This window comes from Macadamia integrifolia, chromosome 12 (genome assembly GCF_013358625.1).
Source record: "Macadamia integrifolia cultivar HAES 741 chromosome 12, SCU_Mint_v3, whole genome shotgun sequence".
NCBI lineage: Eukaryota > Viridiplantae > Streptophyta > Magnoliopsida > Proteales > Proteaceae > Macadamia > Macadamia integrifolia.
Window position 1 is genome coordinate 25,698,514 of NC_056568.1, and position 15,218 is coordinate 25,713,731.

The 15,218-nt window shown below is 40.9% G+C and overlaps 1 protein-coding gene across 1 annotated transcript; it reads left to right on the forward strand.

Moving 5' to 3' along the window:
- Window positions 1–10,680: 10,680 nt before the first annotated feature.
- LOC122094830 (secreted RxLR effector protein 161-like) lies at window positions 10,681–14,116 on the forward strand. The gene is made up of 2 exons (XM_042665423.1): window positions 10,681–11,041; window positions 13,995–14,116. The coding sequence occupies exons 1-2, from the start codon at window positions 10,681–10,683 to the stop codon at window positions 14,114–14,116; spliced, it is 483 nt and encodes a 160-aa protein (XP_042521357.1).
- The last annotated feature ends 1,102 nt before the right edge of the window (window positions 14,117–15,218 follow it).

Here is a 15,218-nt window from a genome sequence, read left to right on the forward strand (position 1 = left end):
GATCCCTGGATGCTTATTTGCTCTGTATGATAGCTCGTTATGTTCTCTGCATTCTCGAGCATGGTGCACCATCTATTCTAATTGAGGTAGTAAAATAGTTAAAGAAGGGAGGTGAAATCGTCCCAACGGTTCTTGCAGAAACGTTCAAGGGATTTGATGACATAAGTTATGGGCATAAATTTGAACTAGATCATTATCAGGGAAGTCCTGCTATTTTTCAGATTTGGCTCCTCGAGAAACTAAAGCTCACCACACCATTAAGGGGAAGCCCACTCGGAGTTTTTTGTTACCAGGATGAGAGAGAAGTTCTAGCATTCAACCTTATCACCGATTGGGAAAAGTATCTGTAGGAAAGGACTGTGCAGGATATCACATGGAGGTGCCCAGGGAAGCCACAAGAAGATTTTCTGATGAAGATCCTTGGCCACAACTACGTCAAATTGATGAGATTGACTCACATACCCTTTTATTTGCCTATGTACAACAGTCGACAATATGGGTCGAGGAGACGGACCCAAAAGAGTTAGTGAACTTTCACCCACCTCAAGAATTGTCTCCCCACCTTGTCATTCACCTACCTCATCTGTGGTAAGAAAGTGGTCCCCCTTTTCATGTAATTCATTTGTAATAGATGAGGAAGTATTTGGATTTCCATGTTATCTCGATTATCCTAATTATGACTTGAGTGATGGAATTGATTGTGCCTAAGCATTGCAAGCAAACAAAAAAAAAAACTAAAAAAGAAAAGAAAAGAGAATAAAAATTTTCTTTGTGCCAAAAGTAAGTTTTCATAGAGATGCTGAAATAAAATAATAAATAAACAAGGGCAGGGAAAAAGAAAAAAAATATATCCATGTGTTTGTGTTTGCAAGAAATACAGGAATAAATCCCTATGGGTTCGAAGCCTTCATCTGAATTGTACTCTGAAGCATCCTCATGAAGCATTGGGGAGTCCACAGATGCTACTCCAACCTGCTCCAGCCTCTGGGTTAGGTCCTTAATCAATGCACCCTACCGGGCAATCTCCCTATCCTTGGCAACTATCACCTCGCACAGGCCATAATGCATCCTCCTAATCTCAACATAGACCTTCAAGGACACCTGAAAAAGAGCATATCAGCCAAAGGAAGTCAAGAGTTAATTGGAAAAAGATCAGATACTCACATAATCATAAGGAATAGGTAACCCAAGGGAAGCGTCTACATCTGTGTTTGGCTCAAAAAGATGAGGGAGACTGGGGTTGGCTGCATTAGGATAGGTCCAAGCAGGGAAGCCACAACAGGGGACATTAGCAACCCTGAGAGACCCACAGGCATTGGTAGAAGGCCTTGCTTGTGAAGGATCGGTAGCACTAGCATGTGACTGAACAGCAGAAGGATCTACACGTCTTGCTCTCCCTTAAAAAAAAAACATTAGTCAAAACCAAAACAAAAAAGAATCTATAGGAAATACTCAAGAAAGGGCAACATACCATTAGACCATCGAGACCGAGAGGGGTGCACACTGTCTCCTCCTCTAGGAAGGGTCCATAGTCCCTATCCAGATCAAGAAAGAAGTCCTCCCATACTCCATTAGGCAAGCACCTCATCTTATCCGCTGGGATGATCTCTGGACAGTGCATGGTGGGTGGAGGAAGACTGGGAGAAGGATGTGGATCGATGTCTGACCACTGGGGTACTACTCTCTCTCCTAAGTAACAAGCATGGCCCCACAGGCCCTTGAAAAGGACTTGGTTCTCAGACAATTGATGAACCCATATGACTCTCTCAGAATCTGGAAACACAAGGTTGTGGAATGGTCTCCAAGTAACCTATAAAACCAAGGAAGGGTAAGTACAGCATCAGGCGAATAGAATTTTAATGTCGGACATGGCATACCTCAAGGAGATCGTTCATAAGAGAACGAGCGGTGGTCCCTGGAGGATGGCATCGGGCCCAGACCACCCGGTTACCTCCCCACTTTGTGGCCAAGAGGAAGTATAATGTCTCAGGATCCCTCAGTTTAGGGGCTATGGTCCCCAGGTGCTCAAAACACCAAGGCTATTTCAAGAATCAAAGTAAGAAAGTGCAGACCAAATGACTGAAAGGAAATAGATATGAGAAGGAAAGTTACCTGAACAATGTAGCATGCCCCCTTGAGCCCCTATCCCCATAGGACAACAGGTCAAGGGACTGCAAAAGATATGCATAGATGGCCCCGTCCCAGTCCCAGGTATTTACTATGCGAAGATCTTCGAGAAAGTACACCAGGCGGATATCCACTCTCCCTCAGAGGTCACTGAAGAGGCACTAACCCACAGCAAACAGCAGGAAGGAACATGCTATCTGAGACATGTTGCCTGGATTCTCCCCCAGGCTGACTTTCCACCATCGGGCACTAATCTCCCCTAGGCAGATGCATGTTTGGATGGCTTTAATGATGATACCGATCAGATCTGTGAACTCCCTGGCAGTCAGAAATCCTGTGGGTAGGGTCATGGTTCTACCCCCAAATGGAATGCCTGTCAAAGCATGAAAGCACATAGGCGTAATGGTAACCTCGCCAATAGGAAGGTGCAAAGTGTGAGTACTCGGCCACCACTGCTCCATCAGGGCCCCCACCAATGTCGAATCGGGTCTCTACAAGGGCCAGCTGGCACAAATAGGTATCATCAACCATCTCCTTCACCCTGCAAGGGAGCATCCTATGCCAGGACTGAACCATGTTCAGATGGCTATAGGAGGCCAAGGTAGGTGGTTCATTCCCCTCATGCTAATGGAAATAACAAATAAATAATGAAAGAAAAGAAGCAGCAAAAAGCAAAAACAATACAAAATAGGAATAAAAGACGATCAAAATAATGAATGAAATTTAACGACTTACCCATAAACCCCATATGGAGTTGCAGATGTGATTTCGACTGTTGTGAAGGGTTTGCCTGGAATTCCAATCAGCCCGACCCTCATCCCTGTGGGAAAGGCTGCTGTAACTCTCGAGCTGAACCTCTCCCAGAGTCTTCCTCTTTCTCCTTTCAGCCATATTTTTAGAAATTAAAAAAGCCCAAAAAACTTTTAGAAATTATAAGAAGCCCCAAAAAGTTTTCCAAATTGCACCAAAGCCCTCAAGAATATTAAATTCTCCAAATAGCTCCTCCCTTAAGAACAAGATGAATATCTTTAAGAACTCCAAGAGCAAAATGAAGAACACTAAGAACAAAAGGGGAAATTTCAAGAAAAACCAGAGGGTTCTAGGAACTCACTTCACTCAGAAAAGTTAGAATGAAGAACGAACAAGGGAGGGGACCCATTTTATAAAAAAAAAGCATTTGTTCTCCCTAAAAAATAAAAAATAAAAATTCCAAATCAGCATCAAGAATCAGATTCTAAACCAAAAATCAAGAATCAAGGAAAAATCAAGAGGAGACATAATTTACCTGGCCCTGGGCGGCCCAATCTCATTAACCAGGCCCCAAGTGGCCCAAATGCATTTACCCGGCCCCAAGCGGCCCAATCTCATTAACCCGATCCCAAGTGGCCCAATTACATTTACCCGACCCCACGTGGCCCAATCTCATTGACCCGGCCCCAAGTGGCCCAATTGCATTTACTCTGCCCCAGGCGGCCCAATCACATTTATCCGGCCCCAGGTGGCCCAATGTTGTTAATCCGGCCCCAGGAGGTCCTTTTTCTTTGAGTCGGATCCAAGTGGTCTGATCTCATAGACCAAATCCCTAAACTGGCACATGTGAAGCCCGGCTAAGGAAAATCCAAGCATCAAACATTTTTTACTTGTTGCAAGATTGTAACCATCAGTCCCAGATAGTCCAAATTGGCTTGAAAGACCAAGCCCAGAGACCATATTCCCTGAACTGGCACATGAGAAGCCCAGCTAAGGAAGAATTAGGATAAAAATACTAACATTTTTTTGCAGAATTGGAAGAGCAGTGAATTCCTTTCCCCCAATTGGCAGCCCAGGTAAGTCCTAAAACTTTAGAGATATTATCTGTTGCATTTTTTCAACTCCGTCATAACTGAGCAAGATGACGGCAGTATATGCTCTAGGTGACAAAATATGGTCATTCTTTTCTTTGCCCTTCGACTGTTGGCACAGGCCTCGACCAAAAAGGGGCATACTGTAGACACCCAATTTTGTCACCCTCCTCTGGCTATGATGAAATATGGATCTCGGGCACACCTTCCGGCTTCCAACCGACAGAGTTGCTGATGGAAACATTCCCTATCCGAAACCCTAGAATCCCCGCATGGGAGAGAGGAAGGACTAATTTTGACTTTCACATATGAAGAAATCTGGTCAAGATGACCATGCAGATAAATAGTGCTGGAAACACGATTCTGATGATATATGATATGCCAAAATTAGGCTGACGGATCTCCAACAATCATTTTCAGAAAATCATGCCTTGCCGCACATATGTCGCGCACACGAACAGTCCCGTTGGAAACTTGGAAAAATCCCCCACCTAGCCCAAACACCCCAAATATTCATCCCTTACCTATCCAGATAACCCACTCTCGGGTCTGAAACCCTAGAAATCCCCGTGCAAGAGGGAAGGGGTCTAATTTTGGATTTTTATATATGAAAGAATCCGATCAAGATGACCGTACAAATGAATAGTGCTCAGAAATATGATTCTGATGATATATGATACGCCAAAATCGGATCGACGGATCTCCCGTAATCATCACGAAAAAAAACCCATAATCGCATGCGCGCTACCCACTCTAGCCAACAGGCTAGCCCTCGCGCGTACTCGCTGCCCACGGGCTGTAGTACATGCACACAACCATGCACACAGACCCATAACCATTCACATAGCCATGCACATAGCCCTGCTGCCTGTGGGCCTACTGGCCTACGCCCCCACGGCCACAGGTCCACAACCCTACTGCTGCATCGCCCTCATACACATGTGCATGCTGGCCAGTAGGCCAGCTGGCACACCCGTGCCAGCCTAAGCTGCACACGCTATGCATATTTCCCGCACACGCATGATATCACACACCCATGATATCACCTGCACTACTTGCCTAAACTTTCTCTATCCTTTCGCTTTTTTGAAATCTACCTTTTCTAGCTAAACCTTCTCTCTCCTCTAGTTTTTCTAAAAATTACCTTTTTCAGCTAAACCTTCTCTCTCCTCCCTTTTTTTGAAAGCTACCTTTTCTGGGTAAACCTTTTCTCTCCTCCCACTTTTCTCAAAATTGTTTTTTCTAGCAAAACCTTCTCTCTCCTGATTTTTTGAAAACTACCTTTTTCGGCTAAACCTTCTCTCTCTCGCTTTTCTAAAAACTGTCTTTTCTGGCTAAACCTTCTCTCTCCTCCCGCTTTTTTAAAACTACCTTTTTCGACTAAACCTTCTCTCTCCTCCCTTTTTTTGAAAACTACCTTTTTTCAGCTAAAGTTTCTCTCTCCCCCATTTTTTTGAAAATCACCTTTTTCAGCTAAAATTTCTCTCTCCTCCTATTGTTTCAAAAATCACATTTTTTCGGCTAAAATTTCTCTCCTCTCATTTTTCCAAAAGTTGCCTTTTTCAGCTTAAATTTCTCTCTTTTTCCATTTTTTCTGAAAATCCCCTTTTACCCATTGGACAAAATCATCCCCACCCATTTTGCCTTCAACCCACCCTTTACCCATTGGACCCCCTTTCATCCACTGGATAAAGAGATTCCCCCTCTTATTTGGCCGAGAAAAAATATAAATATCCCCTCCCTTAGAAAAAACACACCAACACACCAGAATCCCCTTCACTCTTTAAGAGTGAAATTTTCCTCCCCTTCCCCCTCTTGATTTTCTTTTGATCTTCGAAGTGATCTTCGTCAAGATCTGAAAACTCAATTGGATCTTCGAAGTGTTCTTCAGGATCTTGAAGATCTTCAATCCAAAAGTCTTAGTTAGATCTAGTTTTTAGCCAAAAATAGTATGTTCTTGAGCCACCTCCCTTGAGTGTTCTTGAGTGTTCTTAAACGTTCTTAAGCATTCCTGAGATAGAAACCCCCCCTCTTTTAGGTTCTTCGAGTCTACAAAGAGATCTTTGTTAAGATCTGAAACTCTGTTTGGATCTTCAAAGTGTTCTTTGGGACTTTGGACTTCTTCAATCTATTTTTAGGTCAGCCCGTTTCTTTTCAGAAATAGTCGTTCCTAGCCAAACCCCTGTCCGAGTGTCCCTAGAATCTTTCCAGAAATAGCCATTCCTAGTGGGAGCTCTACTGAAGTGCCACCTTAGCCTAGCCCTCCCTTAGCCTATCCCCAGTGGAAGCTCTACTGGAGTACCACCTCATCCCAAGCCCAAAAATAGCCTTCCCTAGCCGAAGCTCTGTCCGAATCCAAATCAGGAAATAGCCTTCCCTAGCCGAAGCTCTTTCAGAGTGCTACCTCATCCCAAGCCTAGAAATAGTCTTCCTTAGCTGAAGCTCTGTCCAAATCCAAATCCAGAAATAGCCTTCCCTAGCTGAAGCTCTATCCGAATCCCAATACGAAAGTAATCATTCATAGCTGGAACATTGTCCGAATACCATCACAATCAACATCTCCCAAGAAAGGAAGTTAGAGGTCAAGACCATGTTCCCCTGAGCCAGGAGAATCTGAAAGACAGTCTGAACCAGTATTAGTCAGCGGCCCACCCCTCTTGACCCAAAATAGGGGTTAAGTTCAGGTATAATTTCTCAACCAACTCGTCATAATGTAGACTTTATACATGCCTTATTTTAGTGTATATAGTAGCTTGAATTCAATTAATGTTTATATGTGTGATAACTTAGCCATACATGTGGAATAGTAATAAGTATGAAAAATGTTCGTTCTTAAGCATCTAGCAAAAATACCAGTTGAATAGGAAAGATTGGGTGCTTAACATCTTTCCAACTCTGTAACCTGACACTTACCCTAAATCTTTGGACCAGACCAAATTTCAGGCCCTTTTCTCAGGAATCAGGACCACCCCTGGATCCTAGGCCCACAACCCTAGGTGGTGACTCCAAACCCCATATGCATGATCCTGATCCCCAAATTAGACCACCATCAAAACCCCCATCTCAAATGATGAATTTTACACTCTTACGAAATAGGCGTTCACGTATCTCCAAGTGGTGATATGACGGTGCGGGACCCACAAGCAAAGCACATATGACTCGAATCCCTCCCCTCCCATGAAAGTAGAGAGAGAGAGAGAGAGGAGAGAGGATAGGGATGCATAGTCCATTCTTCTCTGGCCGCTACCCTCACAGGTCCCGCTTATGGGATCGAGATATTATTTTATTTTTATTTATTTATTTTATAAATATGATTCATATTGTCACCACCATATTGTCAATATATAATTGTTATATATTTTTTGGTACCTAGATGATGAATTTGATCTATGGTTTGTTTTTCAAAAGGTGTTTTGAAAAATAATATATTTTATGTCATTGGTTGACATAGATTGTGCTAATATGCAAGTATTAATAGAAGTTTAATGTTTGCATATTTGATGTTTTTGAACATAGTTCATCCGTATTCCATGTTCCAATCAAGTGTTTAAGTATAGTTTTTTTTTTATATTTATCAATGTAATTTTAGAGGAGATTAGATTTTCTTGAACGTGTTAATGGTGATCAAGGCATGATGATTGAAGAAGAAGATGGAGAAAAGAGATGCGAAAAGAAGATAGCATGGAGCTAATGGCTACTTCCTTGGCATAGTTGATGTGCCCACAAGCACATTGGGATATATTGGTTTAATTAAAGAATTAACTAAGCCATCCCATAATCACTTTAATATTTTTATATTGCTATCCATGGTTGTTTCGTTGTATGTTTGTTTTACCCTCTATTATAAAAGCATGTATAATATGGGTTAATCCAGGTTAGTGGATATATCCATGACCTCCCACTGAGGTGAGTGTAAGACAATATGAGATGTGAGTATGCTAAGATGCCGACAAGATAATGGCATGCTTGTATCGCATAGTGTATTGTACTCATTTACTCTTAGATAGGTTAAGAGGATGGATAGTGGGGGTACACTGAGACAGTGGGCCATCCCTTATTTTTTTCTTAGCTCTAACTGATGCAATGGGTATGTGCATGACTTGAGAGTATGTCATCCGAAAAGTGATGGGCATGACATTCAAGGGGTCAAATAAATTGGAGGCCTTGGAGGCAAACAAATTAGTTCACTAGATCAAGTCATGGATAATTAACACCGACAGGGAGAATTATTATAATTGATTTGAGTTTTCAATTCACATTCTAAAGTCAAGATGGAGACTTGAATGTGAACATTACCATTATGTTGTTGCTCAAGTTTTTCAGTGAGAATAATGGTAATTAATTCATGTAATGCTATTCTTGTTCATTATAGATAATTAACAATGACTGCAATTAACTCTGGACTACTTTCACTCATAAATGAGACCAAACTAACTATCCCAAACTATGCAGATTGGTACTACAATATTAAGTTACTCCTTAAGGCAGAATCACTTTATTTAGTGCTTGATGAAGCTGCCCCTCCTACTCCTAGTAATCATTCCACCGAGGATGAGGTATATTATTATGTTGATTTCTAGGTCAAGGATTCTAAGACATCCCTGTACATTATGAACTTAGTGGATAAGTCCATTAGGGATTCTATTAAGAAAGTCTGGACTGCTGGTGCTAAGATAGACAAGCTTGGTAAAATGTTCAACAAGCAGTTTATTCACTCACACCATGACTTAGTGGATGGGATCCATAGCTTAAAGCATACTGAAGGAAGCTCAATAATGGATCATGTGATGAAACTATCAAATCTGTTTGATAGGCTTGATGCTTTAGGAACACAGTTCAGCCTCTTGTACCAGACTAGTGTAGTACTACGCTCTCTACCTCCCTACTATAATCAGTTTGTTATGTTTTACAAACTGAGTCAACAAGCTTTGCCACTTACTGAATTGGAAAATGCCCTTGTGGAGGTAGAAAATACATGTGTGGTCAAGAAAGAGGTGAACACCACTAAGGCAAAGGCCTTTTCCAAGAAGAAATGAAAGAAATGCAAAAATGGCAAGAAGAATTACAATTCCAAGCCCAAGGGAGGAGTTAAGAAGAAGGGAAACCAGGGATACTTGCTTCGAGTGTTATAAGAAAGGCCACTGGAAAAGGAACTATCGTGTATACCTAGTTAAGCTAAAAAAAAAAGAAGCCTGATGAGAAGAAAGAGGAACTAGATAAGCACATTAAGTCCCTACGATCCCATCATGGTGGAAAATATCTATCAGATGAGTTTAAGAACTACCTAGTGACTGAGAGGATTGTTAGCTAGTTGACAGACCTAGGAACACCACAACAACATGGTGTATCCGAGCGACGTAACTGGACCCTATTAGATATGGTTCGAACAATGCTCACTTATAGTGAGTTGCCTCTATCTTTTTGGCGATATGCTCTAGAAACGGCAATCTACATCTTAAATAGAGTTCCTAGTAAGTCTGTAAGTAAGACACCATTTGAGATATGGAAAGGGTGCAAGCCCAGTGTCTGACACTTTAAAGTGTGGGGTTGCATCGTACACGAGCGAAAGCAACTGACAGACAAACTAGAATCCAGGACTTTAAGATGCCATTTTCTAGGCCCAAAGGCACGATAGGGTATTATTTCTTCAACTTAGTTGACCAAAAGGTCATTGTTAGCAAGTATGATACATTCCTTGAGGAGGAATTCCTATATAAAAAGACTGAACCTGTAGTGATTCATGAGTTATTAGATAACTCTGAACCCTCACTCCCGAAAGTAAGACCAATAACCCCGATCACTGAAAACCACTTACCAACAGGGCCTTGACATAGTGGGAGAACTCTTAAACCTACCAATAGATTCATTCTCGTTACATAGGAATCGAAAACTGTGGAAGTGTTCCACATGGTTAGAGATGAATCGGATGACAATCCGATGACATACTCAGAGGAATTAAAGGATGTGGATGCACCCAAGTGGCTTGAAGCTATCCGCTCTGAAATAGACTCGATGGATTCTAACAAAGTCTGGACTCGTGTTGATCCTCCTCCGGGCATTAAGCCCATTGGTTGTAAATGGATCTTCAAGAGAAAGAGAGGCACAGATGGAAAAGTTGAGCATTTCAAAGCTAGACTGGTTACAAAAGGCTATACTCGACAAGAGGGTATAGACTATGATGAGACCTTTTCACTAGCAGCAATGATGAAATCCATACGGATTGTACTCAGCATTGCAGCTCACTTTGATTATGAGATCTGGCAGATCGATGTCCAGACTACTTTTCTGAATGAATTTCTTGATGAATAAATCTACATGAATCATCCAGAGGGTTTCTCCTCTCAAGAAGAGGAAGGAAAAGTGTGTAAGTTGCCTAGGTCCATTTATGGATTGAAGCAGGCTTCCAAAAACTGGAACATCCAATTCGATCAGGAAATCAAATCGTTTGGTTTCAAACAGTATATGGATGAACCATGCTTATACAAAAGAATCAATGAGAGTGCAATATGCTTTCTGGTACTATACGTTGATGACATCCTACTCATTGGGAATGATGTGGGTTTTCTTTCATCAGTAAAATAGTGGTTGTCCTCCACATTTTCTATGAAAGATTTGCTACATTCTAGGGATCAAGCTAAAGCGAGATCGCCATAGATGAATGTTAGGATTGTCACAATCCAACTACATAGACAAAGTCTTGGCAAGATTTAACATGGAGAATTCCAAGAAAGGAAATGTTCCTTTCCAGCATGGAGTTCATCTTTCCAAATCTCAATGTCCTTCAACACCAGAGGACATTGAAGAGATGAAGAGGATTCCTTATGCTTCAACTATAGGGAGCCTAATGTATGATATGTTGTGTACAAGCCCAGATATTTGCTATGCAGTAGGAATGGTGAGTTGTTACCAATCAAACCCAAGAAAGCTGCATTGGAATGCTATGAAAGGTATCCTTAAGTACTTAAGAAGGACTAAGGATTACTTCCTGGTTTATAGGTGTGATCAGTTATCAGTCGTTGGATATATAGATTCTGATTTCCAAACTGATAAAGATGATAGAAAGTCTACACCCGGTATGGTGTTTATGCTAGGCGGAGGTGTTGTTGTTTGGAGGAGTGTAAAAAAAAATCCACAACCGACTCCACCACTGAAGCCGAATACCTAGCAGCTTGTGAAGCAACTAAGGAAGTGGTATGGCTAAAGAAATTACTGAGTGATATTGGAGTTGTACCTCAGCTTGTCAAAGACCCTATTACCCTGTTATGTGACAACAAAGGGGCAATGGCACAGGAAAAGGAGCCACGGGCTCACCAGAGGAACAAGCACGTATAGAGGAAGTATCATCTCATCAGAGAGATCATATAGTAGGGCCACATGCTTATCTCCAAAGTTGACACATTTGACAATGTGTCGGATCCTATGACCAAAGGATTGACTCAAAACGTGTTTGAGAAGCACGGGGAAAATATGGGCTTGAGACTCATGGGTGATTGGCTTTGATGTACAAGTGGGAGATTGTTGGATATTGTGTCCATCAAACCTGGTTCATTTGTAATTTGAACCGATTCGGTTTAATAAAGTGTTATTGGTTTATTATGTGAATTATAAATAAGCAATGTGTCTATTAATAAGTTTATAAATGGAAGTCACAACTAGGGTTTTGGTTGTCCAACCTTATCATAAATGATCTTCACATGTTGTCCTACTAGACATAGAGATGTCAATGTACTTATGTGAGCACACATATATGTGTGTGTTGATAAAGAATCTTTTTGTGTCATATTACCTCATGTGTTACCACCAAAAGTGCTTATGGGAATTGACATGTCACCTTACCTTTAACCTAAGATAGTTTATTTACTATATACATTGACACAACGGTGTTTGCACACACACTTTGATGTATCAATGATCAAAGTCCAAATGGACATAGGCTGGTATATTGGGTGTGAGAAAAAATGTACATCAGTGAAAAACTAATCAACAGGGTTTCCACTACCCGTTTAGGGGAACATCAAGAGAAAGAGCATTCATACACAATCGTATTGAATCAGAGCTCTGTATTATTTAAGAAATGATTTTATATTTCGAATGGTGATTAGAAATGATTAAATACGATTTAACTGAACGCACGCTCCCATACGGACATGTACTATGGAATGGGGTCATGGTGGTATTGATGTACATGCCCTATATTCCATAATGATGATGTTAGTAGTTGTGGAGGTATTACCGTAATTTAGTTATGGTGGATATTTAATTAATATCAATTAATTAAATTGGGAATGGATAAATAATTACTATGCAGTTAATGAGTTATTTAATTTTTTGTATTATCCCTCTTAGATTCTGCTTCTTCCCTTTCTTAGCAAGCAAGTATTTAAGTCATATTGGATAAACCAATTGTATAGAAAGAAGAAAGATTTAAAAGGGGAATTAAAGTTTTAGGAAACTTAACCAGTTAAATTTTTAAAAAACTTAAACTATTAAAATTTTATAAAACTTAAAAGAGTTTAAGTTTCTAAATTAAATTTCTTTATTATTATATAATGTGGAGATTACAGGATCGAGATATACCAAAATCCAGGGAAATAGGGATCTCCTGGTTCTGTATGGCAATCCGGACGAGATAGGTACAATACCTTACTCCGATCCAACAAGGAGACAAACACTGAGATGGGTGCAATACCTTACTCAGAACTAATTATGCAGAAACAATAAACAAAAGAAAGAATAAAACCATAAACTTAAAATAAAGGATATGGAATTGCAGAAAATTAAAAGCTGCTTAACTAGATCTATCTTTCAGAATCAAGAGGCACGACTGTAGGCTTTGATCTGAGGATATAACAAGAAGCTGCTATATGCAGATACAGATGCAGAAAGAAAGCTAATAATGCAATCAAAGAAAAATACTTTGAAATTTATATTTGAAAATAAAGTTTACAATATTTGGAGATGGGTTTAGGTAGGCTTGGGTTGGAGGATTTGAGGAGAAGAAGGTTGAGTTGGCTTTGAGCTGTAGGTGGCTAACCTTTAAAGGACGATCAGACTTGAGATGATCAGAACCTGTTGTTGTAGTCCGGTGAGGTGCTTTGAGAGATCTTGGAAGAACTTGTGGAGGCACAGCTTGCTTCGGGGCTTCTCTCCCTAAGTTCTATGTTTTGAAGTTGGATAATTTTTTCAAGTGGTTTGAGAGAAGGGGTGATGCTCCTTTTATAATATAAGGAGGCTCATTTGAATTACATGTGAGTTTGGATTACATTTGGGTTTCATTTGGTACTGTAGCAAATTAGGTACTATTTGACTTTTCATTTGTCACTATTTGGAACTGTGCACTTGAATTTGTATTTAAAGTGAACAGTTATTGCCGACAATCGTAGAACTATTGGCGCCGAAAGTTGGAGTTGCTGTCAACAAATGATTTGGAATCTTTGATATGATTGCTGTTGACAGTTGATTTGGAATCTTCAATGATCTTACCACGGCATTCCACGTGTCAGGGACACTGTTCTCCGTATTGGTTTGATCAAGAGGTTTGTATCCTATTTGTTCGAGCCGGATATTGGCCGGACTATCCTTTGACCTGGGATAGTAACAGTACCTCCTTTCCTAAATAGGTCGTCCGAGGTTATTTGACTAGGTGTGGTTTTATGACTACACCCGTCGGCTAGTTTATGACCGTCCTAGCAGACGTTTTGGACCAAACTTAGGGTTTGGTCGAAGAAGACTTTGTATTGGCACTCCGACGAGATCTTCAGGAGGTGACTTCTTTAAATTTGCTGGATGAGGATGCCTTGGAGCTGGCAGGCTCAAAATCAGGGTCATCCTCATATGGATCTTGCCCATAGCAGAGTTCATGGGAAGGAACAGATCCTTTGATAGATTTGAGACTGTAGGCACTGTCACTGGAGCCTTCATTGTCTTCATTGTCTGAGTCGGATCCGAGTTCGGCCAAACGGGCACACAAGGCTTCCTTCTCACTTTTGATGCTTGATTTTGAGGTGGTTTGGATTGTTGGAACAGGTTGGAGACCTGTGAGGCTTTTGATTAAAGTAGTCCTTTCACATTTGGAGATATCACAGTTGTCCCACCATTTGACATTGAAAGAGCGGCAAAGAACTGGAGCAATCGAGTCATTTACCTGATAATCATAAATTTGATATTCCCAGAACAATATCCATGCGAGACGGCAATGGAGAAAGAACCGGAGAAGATCGGGTTGATGAGGTTGAGGAGTTGTGTTTTGCAGAATATTTGAAAGGAATCTTGAATTTGTGGTGGTAGTATATCTACCATAGGACCATATTGATCCCACCATTTGGGAAACCAGAGAGGAGTTTGGTTATTAAATCTATATTCAAAACAGAAAAACCAAGAGTGGCGGTTAATTCTGTTTTGAAAAGAAAAAGCTTTGAACCAGGCATCCTGGTAATCCTTATAAGTAAAATTTGGTGGGGAAAAGGTATTTGAAAAGCTTCTTGGGTTAAGGGGGTGAGTTCCCCAGTCTTGGAGAGACAGAATTTTGCAGATGGTTACAGTTGTATGTGTAACCAATGTTTGGTCATTTCAGTCATAATTGAGTTTAAATCTGACCGAATCTGTTTCCACGAGATTATACTCGTAGAATTCCTGATGTTTTGCAGAAGAGTCAGAATGGTGATTCCAACCTTTGTAGAAAATTTGTTGTGCCATCATCACGGGTGATTCGGCATATTTGAATAAGGGCTCTTCAATAGTGAAGAGGTCTTCTTTGCATGGCTTCTCATGGTATTGACTTTTGAGTTTGGAGCCTTGGGCTGTTTGAAGAAGTTTGGCTTGTGTAGTTTGTAAGGTAGAGCTAGCCTTATTTGTGGTTTGGATGGGTCCAGCTGCTGGGACGGCTACCACAGCATGGGAATAGGGTGTTTTTGTAGTAGCCATTTGGGATTGGCTACGGGTGACAATTTGGTGAGATGGTGCAGCAGAGGCTGCTGTAGCACCATAGCTGGATTTGGTTTTTACAACAGAATTTGAGGAGGTAGACTCCTTAGGGGGAGCCATCCTGATAAGATTGATTTGAGGAGTCTGGCCCTGTAAGAATTCACGGGTGAGAAAGTCAGGGACAGAATTGGATTCTCCTTTAATATATTCTATTTGGAATTCAAAAATTGATAATAAGGCTTGCCATTTGGCAAAAATTTGTTTTGATGCAAGATTTGAAACATCATTTTGTAAAACATATTTAGCTGCGCTACAATCAACACGAAC

What these genes read in the sequence shown, in the direction of transcription:
- LOC122094830 (XM_042665423.1), top strand. Translation starts at nt 10,681, where the DNA reads ATGGAGAATTCCAAGAAAGGAAATGTTCCTTTCCAGCATGGAGTTCAT. An exon ending in TGATAGAAAGTCTACACCCG is followed by an intron (nt 11,042 to 13,994) that starts GTATGGTGTTTA and finishes TTGTTGGAACAG; the next exon opens with GTTGGAGACCTGTGAGGCTT.